Source organism: Physeter macrocephalus, chromosome 15 (assembly GCF_002837175.3).
Source record: "Physeter macrocephalus isolate SW-GA chromosome 15, ASM283717v5, whole genome shotgun sequence".
NCBI classification, from domain to species: domain Eukaryota; kingdom Metazoa; phylum Chordata; class Mammalia; order Artiodactyla; family Physeteridae; genus Physeter; species Physeter macrocephalus.
Genome location: NC_041228.1, coordinates 4,332,542 through 4,359,563, shown reverse-complemented (window position 1 = coordinate 4,359,563; position 27,022 = coordinate 4,332,542). Strand labels below are relative to the sequence as shown.

The following is a 27,022-nucleotide window of genomic DNA, read 5'->3' as shown; positions in this document are numbered from 1 at the left end:
TAATAAAGCTGTGACGAACTGAACCCAGGAAGGCTAGCTTGAACCGGAGATGCCCCTCACCCTGGTGGGTAAATAGGCTGCTCTTTGATGGGCTGTGTTTGCTCAATCTCTCCCTAAGCAAACTCTCCAACCTCTCTCTCTCTCTCTCTCTCTCTCTCTCTCTGTCTCTCCCTCCCTACCACCAATCACCCTCAACCCCGCCACTTCTCTGACTATAAAGCCAAGGCATCTGCTCTTATTTCTGCAGCCAGGCACCAGCTGCTCAATTTTACTATCAGTTGCCTTTCCTTATGTTTTTCCCTTAATCTATAATCGAGGTTCCTTGAGTTCAAAGCTCCGGCTGCTGGTGTAGGCAGTTCGGGGCAATGTCAACCGTCTTTGGGTAGCAATCCACCACTTCCGGTGTCCCCCTTGCCCTTGAAGGGTGGGCAAGGCAAACACCCATCCGACATCTGCAAGGGCAGGGCCTACAGGGAAGAAGCAGGGGCGCTCCAGGCATCTCTGAATCTGCAGACGACACCGTAGAGAACTCACTGCACGGTCGCGATCCTTAACACTGTCCTGCTGGAAGGCGTTGCCCTGTCCAAAGGCAACGAGCACAACCTCTAGCTGCCAAGCACTGACCCTGCCGTGTGCCACTGCCCAGCCCAAGAGGACACCTTCCCTCTAGGTGTCAGTGAACCACCGAGTATGGGCATCTTCATTTTATTAATAAAGGAGACAGGTTCACAGAGGTTACGTGGCGTTCCCAAGGCTCCGCTGCTCATAATGGGCTGAGCGGGGATTGAGAACTGCTCCGTCCATCCTCAAAGCCCACGTTCTCTCCCCACCCCGCTTCTCCTTAGCAAGACTTGTATCCTGGAAACTCCCAAGTTTCAGGCAACCAATCATCTCCAGAGTGAGCTGTCGGCCCTTCTCAATACATCTGTCATTTTTACTCCTGTGTCCTTGGCATATCACGCACAGTGGGTGCTAAGAAATGTTTGCTGACTTCACACAGAGTCCCTAAAACATAAAGAGCTGAGAAATGAATGGCATAAATCATAAACACACTGTGTATATACATATATATATATATATATATATATTGCACGCCTCTTTGGTATGCATTTTGTCATTTGACTCAGGCATACGGGGTACTAATTAAGGATCTTTGCGTGATTTTCACCTACAATGTGCAAACCCGAAATAGTTTACTTTATCATTTAAGTTCTCAAGAAATAAAATGGCCCTACTATCTTCAGGATGACAGAAAACAGTTTCACTTCCTTTTAAAAGCAGGTCTAAAAGTAGTCATTATCTGAGATTACAGATGAGGAAAGAGGTTCAGACAGGTTGACTGACTTCCTCAAGGCCACACAGCAAAGAAGCAGCAGAGCTGGGATTTAAAATCAAGGTTTGTCAGGGACTTCCCTGATGGCGCAGCGGTTAAGAATCCGCCTGCCAGTGCAGGGGACACGGGTTCAAGCCCTGGTCCGGGAAGATCCCACATGCCGCGGAGCAGCTAAGCCCGTGTGCCACAACTACTGAGCCTGCACTCCAGAGCCTGCGTGCAGCAACTGCTGAGCCCGCGTGCCACAACTACCGAAGCCCACGTGCCTAGAGCCCATGCAAGAGAAGCCACCACTATGAGAAGCCCACGCACCGCAACGAGGAGTAGCCCCCGCTCGCTGCAACTAGAGAAAGCCCGCGCTCAGCAACGAAGACCCAACACGGCCAAAAATAAATAAATAAATTTTAAAATAAATTAAAAAAATAAATTCAAGGTTTGTCAGATTCCTTGAACCACATAACCCCACACTACAGAAAGGTCTTCCAATGTTGAGCATAACACAGTCAATCCTTAATAACCTCACACCGATGACAAGTGAGTGAAAACTTGAAAAAAAGACTTTACACTTGAGTGACCTGCTGTGTTCCCAAAGCCCTGGATTTTGTGCGTTTGGTTCCACTTCTTTTATAGCAGGTTGAGTTGAAGTTGGGTAAAGAAATACAACAGAATTGCGGCAAGCCCCATGAGAAGTCTGAGATGGATGCCAGCATGCAGAGGCCCCCTGGGATGGGATAGTCTTTGGTGAAAGGATAGCCCCATGCGATGTGGTCAAAAGGTCCTAGAACCCTTGCTGCCAGAGAGTCACATGTGACCTTAGGCAAGTCACCTAATGTCTCCAGGTCTTTCCGTCGAGATGTTTACAGTGAGGAGACTGACCTGAAGTCTGAAAGCCAGAACTAAATTCCTGCTCCAACCTGCTGGAGAATCCTTTTGCAGTGCTCTACACAATCCTGCAATTTCCAGGTGGGGCTGTGACCCATGTTTCTGCTTATTGGCAAGAAAAAGAGCAAAGGACAGGTGCAACTAACGAGTGTCATCTTGGTCTTCTGATTGATGAGATTCTCAACGGGAGGGATCCAAGCTTGGATTCGCACTTGGGCTGCCTGGCTCTAGGTCCAAGGCTTGGGGTGCCACATCCCGGCAGCCCAGATGACCCCCTACTTTAGTCCAAGAGTGACCCCTTTGGTCTGCAAGGATAAGGGACATTCGTATTTCTGCAGAGCCTGGGTGGGAAGACCCATGAGGACACCTGCTTCTCTGTGAGCCAAACTTGATGGCCCAGAATTCTCTCTGCTTCCAGCACTAGAATGATGCTGACACTCTCAGGGCTGCAAAAAAAATATGTTAACATTTGCTGCGATCTGTTTCTTTAACCTGCCTCTCAAGGAATCAGGGATATTTGAACTCAGTTTTAAAGGAAAGAAGGAGTTCAGAAAGAAACCAGCAGATGACAAAAAGGAGGGTGATCTACCTCTCATCCCAGGTAAAGAGACCAGCAAAGGTATGGAGGGTAAATGAGCCTGGCCAGTTCAGATTATGTTGTCACATGTGCTGCAGAGGAGTGGTGAGGGGGTGTGCTGCAGTAGCAAGGGTTGAGGGAGAGGTGTCAGAGAGCGCTCACAGGCGCCGGGTGCTGGGATGGATGCTGTCACATAAATTACACCATTCAACCCTGGCAGTCATCCTGTTGAGGTACCCAATTTACAGGAGATGAACCTGAAAGTCAAGGTAAAACCAGCCCACCTGGTGACATGGTAGAACTGGAATTTGGACCCAGATCCGGTTGCAGAGAGCACACTCATCCTCTCTACCACTCCGTCCTGCCTGAGTTCAGGCAACGGCTGGATTGTGATGCCATTAACCCTGACATGTGAAGACCTGGGGTGAAGGTGTGTGTGGGCTTCCATTACGGGGGCAGGGAGGAGACAAGAGTGAACACTGAGTACAGTGCACCCACGCAGGAGTCAGGGGCCCACTGAACCCCAAACCACTTGAACTGGACTCCTAATACACCAGAGGAGGAATGAGAAGCCTTCAAAGTTGTTGAGCAATACCCAAAGCAACAGGGCTGGCAGTGCTTTCTGGACTTCTGTGTGACGTTTCTTTAGGAAGACGGTGGAAGGAAGATGACCTCGAATAAAACAGGGTGAGGGGTGACACTCTTACCTCCCAATCCTCCATAAGAGAGAACTCTACAGTTGGGATTTGGAAAGAAATATATGTGTATATATAATACATATATTTATTCATTCATTCATTTATTTATTTTAGAATGACAGTCCTTCAACAAACCTTAAAAACACTTTGAGAAAAAAATAACACTGCAGAATGTTACTGAATCACAGGATATCACAAAGGGCTCAGTGACCCATGGAGAGATAAGGGAACATCCCATAGTCGGGGACCTTCTGGAATTAGCCTCAAAACCAGTTCGTGGAAGAAAGACAATTCCAACCCCTGCCTGGGACAGCTAAACCTGAGACCAGATTCCTCTGCACAGGATCTGCCTTTTACCAAGTTCTGACTCTTTATTCTGCGTCAGATGTCTCTTCCTCTCTCCTATCATCTTTTTTTTTTTTTTTCTTTTGCGGTGCGCGGGCCTCTCACTGTTGCGGCCTCTCCCGTTGCGGAGCACAGGCTCCGGACGCGCAGGCTCAGCGGCCATGGCTCACGGGCCCAGCCGCTCCGCGGCACGTGGGATCCTCCCGGACCGGGGCTCGAACCCGCGTCCCCTGCATCGGCGGGCGGACTCTCAACCACTGCGCCACCAGGGAAGCCCTCCTATCATCTTTTTTAAAATTTATTTTATTGAAGTCCAGTTGATCTACCATGTTGGGTTAATTTCTGCTATACACCAAAGTGATTCAGTTATCCATCCATATACATACTTCTTCACATTCTTTTCCACTATGTTTTATGCCAGGATATTGACTACAGTTCCCTGGGCTCTACAGGAGGACCTCGTTGTTCAGCCATCCTACATATACTAGTTTGCATCTGCTCATCCCAAGCTCCCAACCCATCCCTCACCCAGCCCCCTCCCCTCTGGCAACCACGAGTCTGTCCTCTATCCTGACATCATCGGCCGCTGCTCCTGGTATAACGTGCTGTTGTGAATGCCTCTTACTCTTCCACACATCCGCACCTTTGCAGGTGTCACTCCCCTTCCTTGGGATGACAGCCTCAAACACCTCCAACTGTCCTCATTTGTCAGGACTCAACTCAAAGGCTCCCCGGCCCTGCCCCCGACACCTGCAGAGTAGGGTAGCGTCCATCACCCATCCCCTGTTCTCTGCGTGCCTGGGGCTCCAGAGGGTCAGCTGGTGACCCTGCATCTCCAATGCTGGCTCTCCAGGTGGACCTTCCCTGGTGAGGCCATGCCCTGTGAGGGGCAAGAATATCCGGCTCCTTCCTGTTCAGGCCAAAACCCCAGCACAATGCCTGGCACCCAGCAGTCCCTCAAAGCACCAATTAGGAAAGGATGAAGACTTGTATTGTCCCTGCTTAACCCAAGACCCAGACCGTGAGCTCCCTGCTAGAGGAACATGTGCCTTATTGATTTCTACAGCCTATTTCTCTGACTTCTTCCTTTGGGGGGATGAGGGAGTGACTCAGTCCTGAACCCACCGAGTTCTTGATCCTGACCTCCAACTCATTCTGGCGATATTGCTCTGGCAATAGTTTTGCATTTTCATGTCCCTCAGCCTTTGACTGTAGAGCCCCTCAGAAAATATTCATCCATTCAACTGCGAGTAAACAGTCGGAAAAAAAAAATGTGCTCACTGTGTACAATATAATCTTATTCTTCTTTAAGATGCTTCCATCAGTGTGTGTGCATGTATGTGTATATCTATCTGTATACAAATATAGATATAGGCAGGTAATACATATAAGATGAGATAGTTCTGGAGATGGATGGTGGTGATGGTCACACAACAATGTGAATGTACTTAAGCCACAGAACCGTATACTTAAAAAATGGTTAAAAGGTACATTTTTGTAATGTGTGTTTACCAAGATTTTTTTTAATGGGAGAAAATGGTGTTTGATAAATTGAATGAGTGAATGAAGATTTGGCCACTTCAATAACCTCCTGAAGATGTCTGCCCTCAGACATAATTGGGCCCCTGTCCCCTGCCTTCGCCCCCTTCCTGCCCCTAAAGCATAAACATAAATGTCTTAGTCCGTCATTCAAGCCCTCCCTCAGCAGGGAGGACATTAACCTCCCCAAGGAAGAAAAGGGGAAGGTGCTAATTATGCACCCTTTTATTATGTTTTATAGTGAACCTTTAACAAACCCCTACTGTGCACTATATGCTGTTTAACATGCAGGGGCTACAAAGTTATTTAAGACGTTCTTGGTGTTCTCAAGCCAGCAGATGTGCAAAGCACTTTGCCTGTCACTTAACTCTGTCATTGATTACCACTGGGAAGGCCTGCAATGTGCCGAGCATGGTGCCAAGATCTCCACGTGTCTTCACCTATATGATTCTACAAGAACACCGTGAGATGCCTCTTCTTACGATACACAGAATACAGACTGAGCTCAGAGAGATGACACCAGCTCTCTCTCCAGCTGGGGAGACGCAGAGCCAGGATTCAATTCCAGACCCACAGTGTGCGGGTCCAGACGTGAGTGACAGACGAGGAAACGGAGAGCCAGAGGACTGAAGTGTCTCCTCTGCAGCCACTGAGGGATGAAGGACCCGTCCCAGCCGCTCCTCCTCTCCCGGGCAGCAGGACCGTTCATCCCTGCTTTGACCTCTGAGTGAGTGCAGCCAGCTGCAAGGTCCCAAAAGGCACCGGCTCCTTCCAGATCTGAGAAGGAGGAAGGTGCTTTAAACTGTGTTTGTGCCAAAGAGTCCTCCAGGTGACTTTAAAGGGCCGTTGGTAATCACACCGTTCTTGGAACTCAGCCACGCAAACCCCTGGGAGAGGAGGAGACGTCTGAGAGCGCGGCTGAGCAGGAGACCATGACACTCAGCGGAGACTTCACTTTTAGCACGATGAGGTGGATAATTAAAGAACGACTCAGGGGAAGGACATGAGAAACGACAGAACCAGGGTCCCTCCCCCAAAGTCCAGAGTCCCCAGTTCTGCATGACAGGGTTCAGGCACGTCTGCTAGTCCATTTGTTTAAACAAGTGCGCACACGTGCCCACAAACATGCACACATGCAACCATGCATGCCCACAACGATGCATGCCACAGACGAGTGTGTGCCCATGCATGCCCACTAATGTAAGCACACGTGACCACAGGCATGTGCACATGGAACCATGCGTGACTAAAACCATGCATGCTCCCAAACGTGGGTGCACACACCACGAATTCTCGCAAACATGCAGGCAAGAGATTCAGAAGCAACTGCAATGACGTCTTTATGTTCGTAGACCAGTTCCACGTTGCAATGGCCTGCACTGACTCTTGTAAGGTGTGCCTGCATTTTTTTTTTTCCTTTAAAAGTTTGCACCATGAAGAATAGTTGAAGAATGTACTCAATGTTAGGGAGTATCCTAAGCACTGAGATTCACCAGTGAAACCATGCATGCCCACAACGATGCATGCCACAGACGAGTGTGTGCCCATGCATGCCCACTAATGTAAGCACACGTGACCACAGGCATGTGCACATGGAACCATGCGTGACTAAAACCATGCATGCTCCCAAACGTGGGTGCACACACCACGAATTCTCGCAAACATGCAGGCAAGAGATTCAGAAGCAACTGCAATGACGTCTTTATGTTCGTAGACCAGTTCCACGTTGCAATGGCCTGCACTGACTCTTGTAAGGTGTGCCTGCATTTTTTTTTTTTCCTTTAAAAGTTTGCACCATGAAGAATAGTTGAAGAATGTACTCAATGTTAGGGAGTATCCTAAGCACTGAGATTCACCAGTGAAAGGAACAGATAAAGATCCCTGCATCTGGACAGCTTACATTTCAGCAGGAGGATCAAATAAATAAAAACACGGCAAACGAGTTACGTCCACGGTATGTTGAAAGATGATGAGGGAAAAGAGGGTCCGATTGGCAGAAGCTGCAGAGTTCAAGCGTGATGAGAGAAGGTGACAAGAACAAAGACTTAACGGAGGTGAGAGGTTGCGCTTTGCGGACGTACTAGGGAAGAACGTTCCAGATGGAGGTAGATGCCCCAAAGGCCCCAAAGGCCCCAGGTTGCGGGGGAGGATGTTGGAGGAACAGGCAGGTGGCCAGAGTGTCAGGAAGGGCCTCATAGGCCATCATGAGGACTTGGGCTGCTGCCCTGAGGGAAATGGGGCGTCGAGTCACTAGTTTTAGGCAGAGAGGTGACACTCCCTGGCTTAGGTCTTTTTTTTTTGGTAAGCAGATAATCACCATCTTTATTTATTTTTTAACATCTTTATTGGAGTATAATTGCTTTACAGTGGCATGTTAGTTTCTGCTTTATAACAAAGTGAATTAGCTATACATATACATATGTCCCCCATATCCCCGCCCTCTTGCATCTCCCCCCCACCCTCCCTATCCCACCCCTCTAGGTGGTCACAAAGCACCGAGCTGGTCTCCCTGTACGATGCTAACACACATATATGGAATCTTAAAAAGAAAAAAATGGTTCTGAAGAGCCTAGGGGCAGGACAGGAATAAAGACGCAGACGTAGAGAATGGACCTGAGGACACGGGGAGGGGGAAGGGAGGAAGCAGAGACCAGGCAGAGGCAGTGACAGGCATCCGGAGAGAGATGACAGAGGCTTGGGTTGGGTCTGGGGTATCATGCGAACGAAAGTCAAAAGCATTGCCTGAGGCATAAGCAGTGTCAAGAATGACTCTGAGGTTCGATTGCGTGTGGCTGCCTCCCTTCTCAAAGGGAGGTGCCCAATGGGATACAATGGAAGATCCTCAATGGCGAAACGAGGCCATGCAGAATCTGGTACTTTTTAAAAATATGTAACTCATATAGCTATTCATATATAAAAATAGAATTCATATATATATTCATATATAAAAGTATAATTTTAAAAAATATAATTTAAAATCAAACAGAGAGAATATGGTTTAAGCACTGATACATGAATACTTGCTTTAGAAGAACAACAGAGGCGGTACATAGTAACAAAAACTTATACACAGCCCTTTAGCTTCTTCTGTTGCTGAAACAGCGCTGCCGCTACTGAAACAGCGCTGCCACTTCACGATCTAATACTGCAATGGAATAAATTCTCTATTCATTCAAGACTTTATCAAGGACAGAGATGATTAATAATTATATATATATACATATATTTATTTTTTGGAAAGTCTGAGCAAAAGCAGCAACACCTAAGAGAACCTGGTACGAGTTCACCTTCCAGCAGCCGCAGTGGCCTTACTTCTTTCTCTGGACTAAGCTGTTCCTTCCTGGGGCCTCATGCCTGCCCTTTGTTCAGCCTCTTGCCTCCCACTCAAACTTAGCTATTTTTTAATTAACTTTCAAGTCTCCTTTTAAATGTTCCTTCCTCCAAGAGATCTCTCCTGAGCCCTCATTCTAAATGAGGCATCTCCTGTCATATTTCCTACGGCCACCTGCACTTTACATCATAGCATGTATTTCATACCGAACTGGCTACTTAGAAAAGGGAGTTTAGATGTAATGACTGTCTCGCCCACTGGACCAATGTTCTGTGAGAGCAGGGACTGTTTTGCTCAGGTCATAACCATGAACATGGCATCCAGAGCTGTGTCAACTACACAGTCGACCCTCAATAAATACTGTTTTATTGTTCAATACATAGATGGAGAGGGTCCAAACATTTCAACCCAAATCGTCTATTTCTCAACAAGCTTTCATTGAGCTCCACTCTGTGCCAGCCCTGAGAGGCAAGCCTGGGAACCAGGAATGGGTGGAACCCGGATGTCAGGCCCTTGGAGGTAATGGAGAGGTGGTCAGCGCTAGTGGTAGGACAAAGGAAAGACTGGAGGAGCCTCCTGACCAGGATAAGCTGTAAGAAAGTCTCCTGAGATAGGTGCTATCTTAGAAGAGACAAAAAACCTGAGCAGGAGTCAGCAGGGAGAACACTGGACAAAAGGGATGTTCCTAGTAGTCACAGGGGCAAATGCAAAGCTTTGGAGGCAACAGAACATACAAAATCCTGGCTAATCCCTAACGCACAGGGTGGCTGGGAGGCAAGTTAGCTGCCAGAATCACAAGAGAATTCTTGGTTGAACGATGTGGTGGTCCCTATATATCGATGCAACCCCCTTTGGAGAACTTGGTGATATTAACCCAGCTTCCTGTCCAGCTCTATCTCAAGCCGCTCCCTGCCCCAAACTACCCAATGATCAACTAAAACATCTGACACCTCCAAAGGAGCAGGGACCCCAATCCTGGACTCTCAGTCTTTCCTGAATTCTCCAAGGGCAAACCAGATTCTGCCACAGAAGACTTCCCATATTGCTTTGCACAACTTCTACGGCCCCGGTTTCCCCATTTTAGAAGGTGGGTGCAGACTGGACTGGCCTCAGTTTCTGCACACATTTAGTAAGGTCATGCAAACTGCTCAGCAGAGGCTGGCGTGTAGCAGGAGCTCGTAAATGCTCATCGCAATCACACTGCCCGATAATGTGTGTCTGTTTCTACCACAAGGAGATAGCAGCTCAATGGAAACATCTTGTGCTCATCACTTCTGGGTCCCTTGTATCGAGCACCATGACTGGCACATAGGTGCTGATGAGTGAATACATAAATGAGCAAAAGAAAGAATAAATGAAGGGTGGTCTAAATGACAGGTCTGCAGTAGGAAGACATCTTCTCCAAGAGGAGCTGGCTGCTCGCTGGGGAGATGGAAGTTTTCAGAACAGAACCCTGCTAATGCCATGTCCTTGTCCTCCCAAGTGCTTTCTAGACAAAAGAGTGGAAGTAGACCTCAGCTTTTCAAAACACAAAGCATCACTTCCTGTGGCATCAACGAACCACAAGCCCACGATTCGCTGTCAAAGTCAGAAGACAAAAGGGGTGGCAATGCTTATAGGAAGTCTTGACTCCTTTGCACCAACATCAGGAACTATCACACTGAGGCTTAGAAGTCCTACAGGTCATCTCTGCTGGTGCATCGTGCATGGAAACCCAGGCTTCAGAAAGATCCCAAGAAAGAATAGCCAAAAAGGCATGGTGCCCAGTTAGCACTGCACCCACAGAAAGGGACAACCTGCTGCTTCTCCAGTGAACAGCCATCCTGCAGTCTCCTGAGATTTTTTAATTGCTTTTTAGATAATCCAGGTAGCAGCCCTCAACCCACCATCTGCTCTGCTTACATGTCTCAAGGGGTTAGCGAGTTGGGACTTGACGCAGACACACCAGTCCTGGGAGAATCACAGACTAGTAAGAATTGGCATGACCTTAGAGACCCTCCAATCTATGTCATAACATCCAGCCCGGCTCTGCCTGAGCCCAGCAGTGTCAACTCAAATGAGGCCCATCACCTGTGTGACCCTCCGTTCTTTCACCGACATGATAGTGAGAGAATCCTAGCCCTGACTCCATGGGATTGTTTGAAGAACTGAATGAGGTAATAAATACAAAGCCTAGAAGAGTTCCAGGTTCAGTGTTTAACAAATGTTAGCCCACACAGCGGTTACTACCTTTACTCTTGTTTTTCCAAAGGTTTTCAAGTAGATGCAATGATGCCCCCATGATATGACGAGCCAGCCTCGGAGGTTGCACCCCGTGAAATGTCAACCAAACCAGTTCCACTTTTTCCTTTTATATATCAGGCTTTCCTTTAAGATTCACTCTGAGGAAAGGAAGTCAAAGGTTTTTAAAAACGTTCGAAGATTTCTGATCGAATACATCGTCACCTTCTTCTCACCAAATGCGTAGCTTTCCGAGACGCTCAACCATCTTGACCCCATCCTCTTCAGAGGCAGGGCACCCATGATGCTCAAAGCAACCCTGCCCTTTGAAGACCGTTCCATTAGAAAACGTTTCCTGACATCAAGTACTTAAAATATTTCTTCCTTTCACTCCCAGGGTCTTAGTTCTGACCTTTGAAGAAACTAATGATGAATCTAATTCATTTTCCTGGGAGGCCTTTAGTGATCCCTAAATGGTGATCACACAATTCTGAACCCTTTCTAATTCGTTCAATTACTCCTTGTTGGGTAGAGATGGGGCTTCATTTGCAGGCTTAGGGTACTCAGGTTTGTCCACACGCTTCCAGGTGTCCTGGATTTGATACATGGAGTGGAATTCAAAGTCCCTGAGGTCTGACCAGAGCAGAGAGGAGAGAGCAACACCCAGCTTCCCCCTGGCACCGGGACTGGACAATGCAAGTCAAGATGTTTGAGCTGGGCAGGTCCTTCTCAAGGTCTGGACTAATGAAACTTGTGAAATTACTGCCGACAGAATGAGTGGTGTGTCTCTGAGCGTTCTTATTTCTTGAGTCCCCGGGAAGATGTTTGGAGGTAGGGGTCCGGATGTGGGTTTTGGAAGGGAAGCAGGGTGGCTTCTGAGGCAGAGCATGGGATTGGAGGTGAGACGGACTTGGAATGGAACCAGCCGACATGGCTTCAGTTCTTTTGTTTTATTGTTTGTCAAAGGCTGTTTGCCCGTGTGTAAAATGGGAAATACAATATCTGCTTCTCCAGGATAATGAGATGAAACGATGGAGATAAAATGCCTAGTTCAGTCCCTAGGATACCTCAAGGACTAAGCTCAGGTTGATTCATTTTTTGTTTCTTTTTCTGTTTGTTTGTTTAATTCCCCAGTATTTACATAGGTTGGGCCCCCTTTTACCTACTTGATACATGCATGACGAGAGGAAGAATGAATGGGGGAATGAACGGATGGTTATGTTGCTAGACGAATGGACAAATTCTCAAGAGAGGTAGTTTTGTGGCCCCTTCTTCAGGCTGAGATAAGCAAAGCGGAGCCAGCAATGCAGAGCGCGTACAAGACTATATCAGCTTCGCAGTGAGCCAGAGGCGGGCTTAAATCCTGGGCAGCAGTAGGGCTCCGTCAGGAAAACTGTGTAATAACCATAATGATGGCGATGATGAATAGTAATTAGATAGCTCAAAATCATCGAGAACAATACACACACATGTAATTTTTGGTTCACGAAAACCGTAGGAGGCAGATACTATCATTACCTGTTTTTCAGATGTGGAGAGATGAAGTCATTTGTCCAGGACCACATTGCTCTGAGGGCTTGGGACCCGGAACCAGACTCAGACACTCTGACACCAGAGCCCAAATCCCAGCCACCGAGCAAACCCCTCTGAATCTCCCTGTGGCCTCATCTAAGAAGTTTACTCATTCACACGATATCTCAAAGACATAAACTAGAAAGCGCACGTGACGTTGTCATTACAAACAGATGGTAATAAATGTTACCTGTTTCCTTCACCTACGTCAACATTCATGTTTCCGTATTATTCAGAAGAAGGCTTCCAGACAAAAAGGACACAAAGCAATGCACCATTCCCCCGCACCAATTAACTCCAACTTTGGACAATTTTGCAAATCTACCCTTTTGATGAATGGATGACAGCATGGGGGAAAGAGCAATCTCCAAGGGATGTTCTTTAGAACACTAGTATCACACAGCCCACTCCACGTGTGTGCTCGCCTGCACACACACACATACTTGTGCATATGCACGTGTGCACACATCTGTGATATGATGAGTAAAGAAATACTGTTGCAAGGAAAATCCCAAGAGAGGACTATAGCAGGCTGCCACGAGGGACTAAGGTTCCATGGAACACACTTTGGGATTTTTTTTTTTTTGATTGTGAGAAAAAAGGTCTTGATTAGGAATCAGGAAATCTGAGATCCTGAGCGGATTCTTCCACTGCCCGGCTGCCTAACTACTGCAAGGCAAAGTACCCTTTCTCTGCACCCAGTATCCTTATTTATATAGTAAGTAAACTTGAAAGAGTTGATGGGAGAGCATTCCATGAAATGGGAACAGCCAGTGCAAAGGTTCCACGCCCGACATTATCAGCACCGCAACAAAGAGTAGCCCCCACTCGCCGCAACTAGAGAAGGCCCGCGTGCAGCCACGAACACCCAACGCAGCCAAAACTAACTAACTAAATAATTAATTTTTTTAAAAAAGAGAAAGACTGTTATGGCAGGAGGTGAGCCAATGAGGGAAAGAGTAAGTCATTCTGGCTTTATTCATAGTACACTGGAGAACAGAGAGTTAGAACAGAGAAGCATCACAGTCTGACTTATGCTTTGCAAGGACCATCTGGCTTCTGTGTTGTAAGGGGGCTAGCCGCGAGCCACAACTACTGAGTCCACGTGCCACAACTACTGAAGCCCGCGCGCCTAGAGCCCGTGCTCCGCAACAAGAGAAGCCACCGCAATGAGAAGCTCACGCACCGCAACAAAGAGTAGCCCCCACTCGCCGCAACTAGAGAAGGCCCGCGTGCAGCAACGAAGACCCAACGCAGCCAAAACTAACTAAATAAATAATTAATTTTTTTAAAAAAGAGAAAGACTCTTATGGCAGGAGGTGAGCCAATGAGGGAAAGAGTAAGTCATTCTGGCTTTATTCATAGTACACTGGAGAACAGAGAGTTAGAACAGAGAAGCATCACAGTCTGACTTATGCTTTGCAAGGACCATCTGGCTTCTGTGTTGTAAGGGGGCTAGAGATGAGCAAGGGTGCCATCAGGGGGTTCAGATGGGGAAGATTAGTGTGCAAATCCAGATGGGACAGACATGACGGTGGCTAGAACCAGCATACTAGCAACAGAGGTGAGAAATGTCATATTCTGCATAAATTTGCAAGACAGAGCCAATAAGATTTCTGGATGAAGTGGACTCGAGGTATGAGGGAGACAGAAGTCACGAATTGCTCTAAGATGTTGGCTTCAACACCTAGAAGGATGGAGTTGACTGAGATGGGGTTGTTTGATGGAAGAGGTTTGGGAGGGCGGGAGATCAGGTTTTTGGTTCGGATAGATCAAGTTTAAGATGGCTTTTAGACATCAAGATGACAATGGATGGAGAACACCTACTGGACAAGTCTGAAGTATGGAAGAGAGGAGAAACTGATGACATAAACTGGGAAGCCAGTGGCTCATAGGTGGTATATTTAAATGCATGGGACCGGGTGACCCAGGAAGTGAATAAACTGGGCAGCCAGTGGCTCACAGGTGGTATTTAAATCCATGGGACCGGGTGACCCACGAAGTGAGTGTAGAAAAGCACTGCCAAATTGGTTAAAAACGGAAATGCTGAAAGGAATGTATTTTAATAGATAATAAATATCAAGAGCCATGCACAGTCTTCTATCTGCCATTTATTCTTTGTATTCAGTAAGTACAGCTCAGCCTATAAATCCTGGGCCCCTCCTGGACCCAAGGTATCCATTCATCTTCTCTCCTTCCCTCTCCCTCCTCTGTCTCTAACCACCTGAATCTAAAGATTTATCTCAGTTGGGGCAAACAGAGACCGAAAGAAATCCCATTTTGGCATCTATGCCTATGCCTAATCCTTATTGCTCAATCTGTTTTTTCAATACCCTGCCCTGTGAGAGTATTAGGAACTTTCCCAGCTACAAATAAAGGACATTGGTTCCATTTCATTACTGTTTCCCATGGGTCTGGAGCTCACGAAGTCATCTGAAGAGAGAAATCAGTGGTGGATTTGAGCTTACTACAAACCTCAGAAACGACCAACCGATAGGATCTGGAGTGTGATGAGAAACGTCTTTGCCACACTGCTCCGTAAACGTCTCCTTCATCCTCAGGACCTGGTCCAGATAAGTAACCTCAACCAATGACTAGGAATTCAAACGTGCGAGTGCCCACTACCGGTCAGGCAGTGCCCGCGTTCTCCGTGCCTAAGCCAAAGGGTGTTCTAACCCGAATCTGATCCTCCCCTACTTAAAACATTTCATACTCACCCCTCCTGTAACATCCTTAGAGGAGAAAGTTCAAACGCCTTAGTCTGCATTTCCACCCAATTGTGCTTAAATTGTGATTTTTCTCTTGGAGTCTGGTCTCGCCAACAGGATAAAAAACAGTGTTGATAATACCGGCTTTGGAGGCAAACAGCCATGAATTCAAACCCTGACTCTGCCCTGGGATAGCCAGGCATCCTGGAGCATCATCTGTAAAATGAACGTAATGATACCTAGCTCATAGGGCTGTCAATAGTATCAAGTGAGTTGATACAGTAAAGGTCCTGGCACACAGTCTGAGCTCACAAAGTGTCACAAGTTACTGAATGATTTCATGCAGGCTCAATTATGCCCATGAGCAGACAAATCCCAGCCCTGATTCCTACCTGGTCTCTGGACTCAGATACCCCACTGCCTCCAGACCTCTAGACTCACATCATCTCTGGCTGCCTGGTCCTCCTCCTCCTCGACTTTACGTACTAATTCACCCAAGGGGGCAACTGACTATCACTATGACTTCTCTTCTCTGTAACATTATATTAAAGCACCAATTCTTCCCATCCCACTGCTTCAAGACTTTTCAACTAGTCTCTGTCCTCACCACTGTCATTATTTTTCCCCACCCCACTTGCCATCCTCTTTGCTTCCAAAGCATCATTTTTACAACACAAATCATCAAGAAATTCCCTTACTTAAATGGTTTCTTAGCCCTCCTTGATCGACAAAGTGCAATCCTGCCTCTCCCGCTCCATCAAAAACACCACCTCTAGGGATCACTCTTCAGCAGTGCGGCATTTCCCAGGGATGCCATGATCTTTATCATCCTCAGGCCTTTGCACGCGCTGCTCTCGATGACTGAGAGTCCCCTCCAGCCTTCACCTGACTAGCAGAACCCCCGTCTTCTGGGTAACCTGTCGGGATGCCTCCTGAGTGAGGAGACGGCATCCCTGTCCTCCCTCAGCACCTTAGTACCTTGTCCGTGCTTTTTCGTTCCATTTCTGACATCACTTTATTAACTTACATCTCTTTCTCCCATGGCCCGCTGGAAACAACTTGAGTTCACGGTTCTTTCTCAATGTTCTGCCCAGATTTCCTAGGACAGAGCCGACAAGAGCAACAGCTCAAAGTCTCCAGAATGGGTAAATTAATGAGGGAATAAATAAAGGAACAAGAGACGACCCTGGGTCTGTTTTACAAGGGGCAATTTGTGCGAGAGTTGCATGGGAGGGATGCAACAGATTCCTTCTTGAGAAAGATGACAGTAGAGAAAGCTTTAATGGGTAGAAAAAGCGGGGGCAAGAGATCTTCTCCGAGGATTCTATTTATGGAAAGATCTTTTGTCAAAGAAGTGTGAATAGATTTGGTTAAGCAAATGCCTCTGGGGTCTGTCCGTCTTTGGCTGGAAGGATTCAATTCCCAGTACATCATCCCCTGATTATTCAAGGAAAACAACCAGATAGGTGCCAGGCAGCCAGGAAAGGAAGTTTGAGCAGGAGGGAAAAGTCGTGCTCTGTAGTTGTGTTGTTTGCAGAAGTGTAAGCGTTTAAAGAAGTCGGAGTTAGCCCTCCTTGATCGACAAAGTGCAATCCTGCCTCTCCCGCTCCATCAAAAACACCACCTCTAGGGATCACTCTTCAGCAGTGCGGCATTTCCCAGGGATGCCATGATCTTTATCATCCTCAGGCCTTTGCACGCGCTGCTCTCGATGACTGAGAGTCCCCTCCAGCCTTCACCTGACTAGCAGAACCCCCGTCTTCTGGGTAACCTGTCGGGATGCCTCCTGAGTGAGGAGACGGCATCCCTGTCCTCCCTCAGCACCTTAGTACCTTGTCCGTGCTTTTTCGTTCCATTTCTGACATCACTTTATTAACTTACATCTCTTTCTCCCATGGCCCGCTGGAAACAACTTGAGTTCACGGTTCTTTCTCAATGTTCTGCCCAGATTTCCTAGGACAGAGCCGACAAGAGCAACAGCTCAAAGTCTCCAGAATGGGTAAATTAATGAGGGAATAAATAAAGGAACAAGAGACGACCCTGGGTCTGTTTTACAAGGGGCAATTTGTGCCAGAGTTGCATGGGAGGGATGCAACAGATTCCTTCTTGAGAAAGATGACAGTAGAGAAAGCTTTAATGGGTAGAAAAAGCGGGGGCAAGAGATCTTCTCCGAGGATTCTATTTATGGAAAGATCTTTTGTCAAAGAAGTGTGGATAGATTTGGTTAAGCAAATGCCTCTGGGCTCTGTCAGTCTTTGGCTGGAAGGATTCAATTCCCAGTACATCATCCCCTGATTATTCAAGGAAAACAACCAGATAGGTGCCAGGCAGCCAGGAAAGGAAGTTTGAGCAGGAGGGAAAAGTCGTGCTCTGTAGTTGTGTTGTTTGCAGAAGTGTAAGCGTTTAAAGAAGTCGGAGGTAGGTGCAGTCATGGTAACATCTGATCACCCTTGTCTGCCCAAGCCAAACAAAACGTGCCTTGTGAAGTAGAAAGCAAATGCGTAGACTCTGGGGTGCAGGCATCCCCGCAAGAAACCCTCCACCTGGCCACCTGCACAACGTGCAAAACTGAGCCAGACTTGGAACACATGTCAGGCTCTGCTTCCTCTATGATTTAGGGATAATACTACATCCCCTGTAGAACTGTGGGGTTACGTGAGGCTATTTGTAATAATAGAGAATTTTATAATTTTCTACTCCAAATAAATTCCAGTTGATTCTAGTGGGTTGAGACATAAAAGTTTCATGCAATGACACTAAAGAGATTTTTCAGAGAGAGCACAGAATTTCACCCTTTCTGGGAGCACAGCATGGCGATGAAAGCAAAGTTCTGCCTACTTTTAGGAAGAGCAGCAAAGAACCAGCCTTCCAGGCATGTCTTTTCTTCTCCCAAACAGTAACTGCAGTGACCTGAGTGCCAATTCCTGGGATCTGTGAGGCCATGGAGACCCAGACTTCAGTGACGTGGGAGATTTTTAGATTCCCACTGTTCACAAATGCTCCTCTACTCAAAAGGTGGAGATTCCCTGCCTGATGCCATGAAGATTCTTAATCAGTGTGTAATTCCTCTGGGCTTTGTAAAATGCCTTCTGCAGAAGTCTGAGACGAGATGGAACAGAGATTTGAGATTAAACGAGGACTGTTAGGGTGACGATCATTTCCTTCCTCACCCTGTTGGATGATAAAAGAGCTTTTGGTCAAACAGAGTATTCATCTTCATCAGCATTACCAGGGCCTTAGAAGGAAGACAGGTGGGAAAAGTCCTTCATTTTCAGGGTGTCCTGTCTATATTATCAAGAGTGAAGTGTTTCCTAATCATTCAAGAACAAAAATGTCATGACAACTGTAAATAATGAAATGCATTTTAATATGCAAAAAAAATAAAAGAAGCAAAATGTCCCCAAATTGAGCACTGGTTAAATAAATTATGATGGAGTCCTATGATGGAATTCTTTGCAGCTATTAAGCATGTTTTAAAGGGACATAGAGGGTGATGAAAAATGTTCACAACCTGGAAAGAGAGAAAATAGAGAACAAACTAATATATTAATTTTTGTAAAGCAAAACACATGTGCATATGAAATACTGTCTACCTAGTGTAAAAGGAGAGAAAGAGAGATACAGGTAGAAATAGAAAGAGAGAGAGAGAGAGAGGTTCTGATTACAAAAGTGATATGTATATTGAGAAAAATAAGGAAAAGTACAAGGATGAAAATGTCACCATAATTCTTTCACTAGGCAAAACTATATGTGTGTGCTATTGAAAGTTTATTTTTTTTAATTTTTATTGGCGTATAGTTGCTTTACAATGCTGTGCTAGTTTCTACTGTACAACAAAGTGAATCAGCTATACAAATACATACATTCCCTCTTTTCTGGATTTCCTTCCCATTTAGGTCACCACAGAGCACTGAGCAGAGTTCCCTGTGCTATACTGAAGGTTTTCATTAGTTACCTATTTTATACATAGCATCAATAGTGTGTACATGTCAATCCCAATCTCCCGGTTCATACATTTGTTCTCTACGTCTGTGTCTCTATTTCTGCTTTGTAAATAAGATCGTCTACACCAATTTTTTCAGATTCCACATACATGCGTTAATATACGATATTTGTTTTTCTCTTTCTGACCTCACTCTGTATGACAGCGATTGAAAGTTTAAAATGAGAAAACGATGAAATGCATGTAAAATTGCTTTTGAGCAACATTTGACAACAGCTGGGAATGAAACCAGAGCAGTGAAGGACTTCACTCTCTTACGTCTTCTACTCTGACCCAAGATCCACTCAAGGACCCTTCTAGAAAAGAAACATCCTACAGCTCAGTAAACCTCTATCGACTATAGTATCTCATGAGTTTCCCTAAAGCTATTATTTCTTTAGATATGTACTGTGTATTGGAAAGCTAGTAAGAGAGTAGATCTTAAATGATCTCACACACACACACACACACACACACACACACACACACACACACTCACACACAAAATGGTAACTATCTCAGCTGACGGATGTCTGAACTAACCGTATTGTAATCCTTTCACAATATATACATATATGAAATCATCACACATACACCTTAAACTTACACAATATTATACGTCAATTACATCTCAATAAAGGCAGAAGAAAAGAACTTTGGCATTTTCACTTTATAGATTCCAAAAATGAGATAAAGAACAGAAAGCAGCATTTCCCCCATTGAGGCCAATACAAATCAGCATGGAGTCCATTAGGTTTCCCACTGGCGAGGAGACCTCTTCCTGGGAGATCAGTAGTGATGAATTTAAATAACTGCTTAAAATATTAAAAGGATCACCCAGTCCAGAGTCCGACCAGGCCAGTGGTCTGCTCCAGCCCTGGCACTGACCAGCTGAGGACCGTCTGGTGCAGAGTTTGCATTGTAATCAATGGGACAGAAAGGCCAGAGAGGGCTTAGCCCACTTTGGCGGCACTGCCAGGCCTGGCTCTCTAACTAGATGCTTTACAAATATCACCTCATGACTTCTAATGGAGATCCTGCAAAAGAAGCAAGGCAAACGAGAAAGTAACTCGCCCACGGGTACCCGGCTAGTTGCACAAGACGTGGAAATAGATCCAAGGTCTCTGTCTCTTAAACCAGATCTGGGTCTCTGCTGTTCCCTCTACACCATGTCCATGACCACGTGCCCTGTCGTTCTCCTTGAGAGGCCTGAGCAAGGACCACGGTGAGCACAAAACTAGAAAAGACCACGCTATTCAGTGGCTTTCCGTTCCCTTTATTCCTCCAGGAGGTTATTAGGCCCTGTGGGTGGTTCTGAGCTCACCAGAGACATTTTAATCTCTGCAGGCCAACTCTCAGCCCCCTGGAAGGGGCTTTTCTTTACAGATCTGCTGAGCATGTCCTCAGCCAGGGGTTAAGAGGATAAAAGGCTTAAAGCAGCAGGCTTATGAAGTCACAGATTCAAAGGGAAAAAAAAGGAAAAAAAAAAAATGGGACAGGGTAATTGTTAACAGGAATGTGGATTTGCTAGAAAAATAATCCAGAAGGTCCATCTACATAAGTCCTTGGGTCACTGACATCTGTTCACTCTCCACAGGAATAATTATTTAAAATGCCGTTTTAGTGCTCTCTTCGGCAGCATATATACTAAAACTGGAACTATACAGAGAAGATGGCACGGCCCCTGCACAAGGATAACGCGCAAATTCGTTAAGCGTTCCATATTTCTGAGGTCTGATGACACACACACACACACCCCCCACACCTTGAGTACTGATGCTTCCCAAAGAGGCCTATATGCCTGAATATGTAGCCAAGAAGTAAAACCTAGCAAAGTAAAAATATCTGAATGGAGACTTCTAAAGATGGTGAGAGTTAAATTGCTTCAAAGAAGGACATATTGAGACAAATATTTGAGGGACATAAATCCCTTTATTAGTGTCAGTATATTACTGGTTCTTAAATAGCAGTTTTACTAAACAAGCCACATTTATAATAATTATATTCTTGTTTATCCTCAGTATTACTTAAACAGATATTTAAAATAAAAAACTTATTGTGGGGAGAAAAAAATGCCATTTTATGGGGAAAGAGAGATCAAATTTTTATGAACATAATCATCATGGAATGTCACAGAAGGACTCTTAAAGATCATTGAGCCTATCTACCCTCCTTGTGCTAGATGGAACCCCTGGCTGCAAGTGATAAAAATCCCAAATCAAACCATGTATAATCCCCACTCCCTTTCAAAAGGGTAGGAATGAATGAAAAGGATCACAACATATTTTAATAAGAGAAGTGAAGAAAAGGATTGTTTCTGACAGAACCAGACAAATCAATGAATTGTTCTCTGGCAAAGCAAAGATAATTGTATTTCTGAGTCTAATAAGGCACATCAGGGCTGGTTAGCTAATCTCCCAGGGAGCTTAGCTGTCACTGGGCATCAGGCCACAGTGGGGATATCAGGGCATAAACACAAGATGGGATTTTCTTTCAGGAATCACTTAACTTGGGAGCCAACCGTTTTTACTCCGGTAGAGACAAGGCAGGTTGAGTTTGTTCTAAGGGGATTTCAATCCTAACATCTCTAGGAGCATTGAACCTTCCACATAAGATCTCATCATATTGATTATAGTTCTCTTTCGTGCAACTATTCTGTGGGTAGGACAGAATTTATACGTAAAATCATCTAAAACCTCTGAGTAGGGAAAATCTTCTAAATGACCCTGTAGAGAAGGCGTGGAGGAAAGACAGGAGGTGAATCTGAACATCAAACAATGAAAACCTTCACTCAGAAAGAAAATCACTTTGATTCAGAGCCTTGCCTGAATTAAGACTGAAAATGAAATCTGAATTCATTTTCAAGGACAAATGTTAGCTCCCTTTCAGCTAACACTGTGAGAAATGGAGGTTCATGCTCTCATAAGCAGGTATGAATTATTAATATATTAATGACTTACACGTATCCAGGCAATGGGTTTTATAATTAATTGTTCACTTAAGCATCTCCTTATGAGAAAATTATTGTCAATGAAGTAATAGCTTCCCTTTTGCTTTCTGGCTCCCAGAACCCATGCTAGAAAGCTAGGGTGGCATCTCTATAGGCTCCTGGGCGGAAGGCATGTGCAAAGGCATGTGTTAAGATCCAGTCTCCTATTGGGGAAGAGGAGATGTCACAACCGTATAATGAAAGAAGAGATTTACGTCTCCTTTTCTTAATGATAAAGAGGTTCTCGACAACAGACTGGTGTATATGCATTTAGTTCTAATCCAGTCATTCTCAACCTTGGGGTTACCTGGGGAACCTGAGAAAGTGCTGATGCCTGGGTCCCACCCCAGAATTTTTTTATTTTTAAATAAATTTGTCTGGAGGATGGATTTTCCAGTTCTCCGGATGATTCTAGTACACAGCCTAGGTTGATATTCTCCCAGAAATTTTTTCAACAGTGCTTCCTGTGCTTTTCAACCAGAACCACCTGGAGAACATGTTAAAAAAATGGTTTCCTGAGCTTCACAACCAGAGATTCTGACTCAGCCCATCTGAGACAGGTTCTGAGACCTTGCATCTCTAATCAGCCCCCAGGTAATGGAGATGCTGTTGGCCCGTGGGCCACACACTCTGAGTAGCACTGATTTAAATAGTACACTAGAAATTAGGGACCGTTTTATCTTCATGACTATCATTTAATGAAGATCCATGTGACCCCATACCTAAGCTGTGCTTGATCTGCCAGGGTACACCAGGCTCTATGCTGGGCACTGGCCATATGAAGTCACGTAAGATGGAGTCCTTAGCCTGAAGGAGCTTGGATCCAGCTGAGAAGAAGATAAAGCCACACAGGACATCACTATCATTCCCTTTTGCAGCCCAGCCCTCCTCCCATGGCAATCTAAGAAAGTTTGTGGCAGTTGACATTCATATCTCTATAATCACACGTCCAGTAAAAGATACGCTGGGATGAATTCTATAACCCTCTTACCCCCATCCACTTCTCCATTCCTACTCTTCACTGCACTTTGGTCTTTCAGGTTGGCTCTGCTTCCTGACACCGCTGAGCCCTTCCGGTCCTGCCCTTCCAGGTCCTCTGCTCGGCCAATGCCCGCCCAGCTTTCAAATGATAGCTTATCTCCTACCAAGACATCTTCTCTGACTCTGCCCACAGACTGGCTTCCTGCTTCTGTTTCACAGCACAGCACCCGAATCTGTCTTTGTTATATAGACCGTATCACTCACCAAGGTCATTTTCTATGTGTGTATCCATCTCCCTCATTAGCTGGTAAAGACTTTGATGGCAGAATATCCTTCATCTGCATCCTTATGGAGCCTAAGCCAGTAACGTATGCTTACTAGTGTTTGCGGTCACGCGTGCGTGAGTGGATGACAGAATAAAACACATGAGGTACGCTTTAGAAACAGGGAGAAGAGGGGTTCATAAAAACTGGGCTGAGTACAGCAGGTGAACATCGATCAATATGCAGAAGTGGTTTGGAGAGGAGGTTGTATTTGAGCGGGAACTTGCAGAGGGTAGAATTTTCAAGGCAGATAATGGGGGGGAGGGTCAAGAATGGTCCGAGTACAGACAGTAAGATAGAAGAAGTTTAAGTTCAAACCGTTCAGCCTCTGAGCCCTGGGCTGAGGAGTGAGAAGCAGGAGGGTTTTTAAATAGGGAAACAAGATGGTCTCAACAACCCTTTGGGGTAAATAATGCAGCTAATAGTGTTAAGGACGGACTGGAAGCCAGGATTTACTAGTAGAAGTGACAATTTAGATAGCATCTACTCGATACCAGGTTCCATGCTAGCTGCTCTGCATATATTAATGAATGCAACTAGTGCCATAACCATTCAGATTACCCCACGAGATAGACTTTGCCATCACCATTTTAGAGTGATAACTGGTTTTAAAGGGACATGTTCTCAGAGCTTATAAGTGTCAGAGCTTAGCTTCAAAGTCAGGTCTGACCCCAAAGCCAGGCTCCCAAGTGCCTCCCCGCCCCTGCCTTCTTATCAGGATAAGTCTCACTGCCAAGTGCAGGGGTGACAATTCATGATGCTTCAGACTCGTTCCAGGAGATCCTTTTCCTTTGAGAATTCACCTCAGTCAGCACAGACCTTGCATAGATGCAAGTTGATCGTTCAAAGCAAACATCACCAAAAAGCAGTATGCATTCTGGGACTAGAAAAACTACCGACAAATATAAATGTGCTGTAAGCAAGGAACTCCCTGATCAGGGCAAATCCTCATTCAATAGTCTCAGTTCTGTATCCATGCGGTTCCAACACAACATCTCACAACAAATCAAGAAGGGGTGTCTATCTGGGCAGATGGGGTAAATGAGCCAGCACATTTGTAAAAGAGGCCCACAGACACGACTCAGCAACTGGAGAAGCCAGGTGGAACCTGGATGAACACAGTCGAACGCAATCCAAAGAGGGGCGCTCTCCTCCCTCTGCAAGCCCCAGCTCTGCTTCCTACCACCCCAAGGACAGTATGGGGCACACATTTAATCATGTATCCTCACACCCTCCCAAAAGGGGCCAGCTTCCCCAAATCCCACCTTCCTTCTCTTTAATGACATCAGGAGATCATCCACTTTCTTTCACCCAGGCCCCCACCTTGCCTACTAGGTCTGGACTGCAGCTATCACATCCCCACGGAGCGCTTGCTAGGAGAGTAATGACATTTCACCATCCTCATGGCTCCTGTAGGATTCACAGCGGAAAATTCCTTGGCCCTTGAGCATCAGGGCCCACGCCTGTCAGAAACTCCCCTGGCAGCTGCAGAATCCTGGCTGGCACCATGCCCGGCCTGTCCACAGCTCCCTGTAGGCAGAATCCAAGCGGCTGGGGACCACTCACGTCGAGGTCTTATTGCAGACGGGACCTTAGACACCCCAGCACTCCCTCCACCCCTGAGAGGTCTAATCGCCTTCATCCAAAAGATGCCCTAGCCTGTTCATGGAGGTAGCTAAAATGAAACCCACCCTCAAGCAAGTCTGACCGTACAGTTATTCCCTCATCCACATTGAAGTGTGCGCCTAGATATCCACACTCCTTGACACCATGAGATGGTAGCATTAAGAGCTGGAAGAAAGTTGTGAGAGTTCTCCTTGCTCTGCTAGATGGACCAGTGGTCTCCAACGGTTAATGATTTGCAGGTTTACCAGTAAAAACATTTTTGGGCATGTAACCCCAATATATGTATATTTATTTATAAATCATATACATGTACAGTTCTACTTGTATATAGTATGCATTATAAACACAAGAAAAGGTATTTTAAAAGATGAGATAAGAAATGTGATAATTCATGTTTTAAAAATAATTATTTTATGTATTGATGGAACACATAACTTTCATAATATATACATACACAGTAATAAACTTATATACATAACATATATAATATATTATATATACAGTGGTAACATATATACAGTAATATACAATAAAAAAATTATATATAATATATTATGCATGTTAAAATACACACATATATATATATATACATAGAAGAGTGAATCAGTGGTCTGGTTTTAATTCAGACTAATTCACCATTAGACTTTAGCAGTGAATGCAGCTAAACGAGATGCTTCCCCAAACCACATAGATCTGGAAAGAAGAGAAGAGCAGCACAGTCTTATCGAATAATTCATGATTTCCATATTCATTTTCAACCTCCCTTACCGCCTGCACAGGGCTCTCTTTGTGTTCTGGATGTGTCATTTTGAAATGTCTTCTTAACGATGACAATTTCATACAAGCTTTAGTCAATATCTGATGGTCAAATTACAGTTCAGATGAGGTACATTATTAATAATTACGGTTACAAATCCCTATGTAAGTTCACATATCTCAATCTACTTAGTGTTGGGCTCGAATGAACTGGTGATTCCATCTCAGTGTGGGACTTAGTGAGATCACGCACATAAAATGCCAAATTCAGAGCACATCCTGAAAAAGTAGGGGCAGCTATGTTTTAATTGTGTATTTTAAAAAGACATTGTAACTTCTCAGTTTATGAGAGATCTGGGTACAGGTTTTATGATATGTGGTTTGGGGAGATGGCCCCTAGAAATATTGATCCTACAGACACCTTTTTTATCAGAGCTACCCAGGCAAGCTTCATTTCCAATAAATTCACTTTCCTTTAACACTGACTGACAGATTTAATGGAAAGAGCAAGTAGGAAGAGGTGCAGGAGGATGAGAGAAATTAGCATTTTCTGGTCTTTGTCAATTTATGACTTATTTTCACATGCACTAAAAGTTTGGATTTTCCACTTGGCAGGAAAAATAATACAAAATCTTTCCTCATTAACCCCACATTTCCTATGACCTGTCCTTACCACCAAGATCTGCCAGAGAAAAAACAAAACAAAACAAATATGTAAACAAATACAAACAGTGAAAGCATACTCACCCTCTCTGAAAGAGATCCACATTATAAAATTTATGAAGCTCTACAGAAAACTCAACCGTTCCTTGTACTTCAGACATGATCTTTTTGGTTCATTACCTAAAAAACAAGAGGGAAATGAACAGCTTGAGATCACATCAGCCAAACACAGAGAGCCTGGACTTCTTCAACTGGAACTCAAACAGCACTGACTTAGATGGACAAGCCTATGTGACCAACGGGACCATGACGTGTCCCTTGGACACCATCACCCACGGGTTCCTATTATAGGAAAGACACAGAGAGATGAAGTAACTTACAGGATGTCACACAGCTCACACCTCCAAGAACTGGGACTCAGACCCAGATACACTCATTCTAAAGCTGGGCTAGTTCCCTGCCCTTCCTCACCTGTCAGCACCTGGAGACATTAGCAT

The 27,022-nt window shown here is 45.3% G+C and overlaps 1 protein-coding gene and 1 non-coding gene across 2 annotated transcripts in view; one reads left to right on the top strand and one right to left on the bottom strand.

Moving 5' to 3' along the window:
* The window catches only part of FAM135B (family with sequence similarity 135 member B), a 174,355-nt gene extending 147,669 nt beyond the window's left edge, over nt 1-26,686 (bottom strand). Inside the window, exon 1 of the mRNA XM_024129426.1 lies at nt 26,610-26,686. Within this exon, the coding sequence (XP_023985194.1) occupies nt 26,610-26,686 (77 nt within the window). The remainder of the gene's footprint in view (nt 1-26,609) is intronic.
* Nucleotides 20,811-20,916, top strand: LOC112066413 (U6 spliceosomal RNA). The gene has a single exon (XR_002892637.1). It is a non-coding gene; the product is annotated as a U6 spliceosomal RNA (small nuclear RNA).
* Nucleotides 26,687-27,022: the final 336 nt, after the last annotated feature.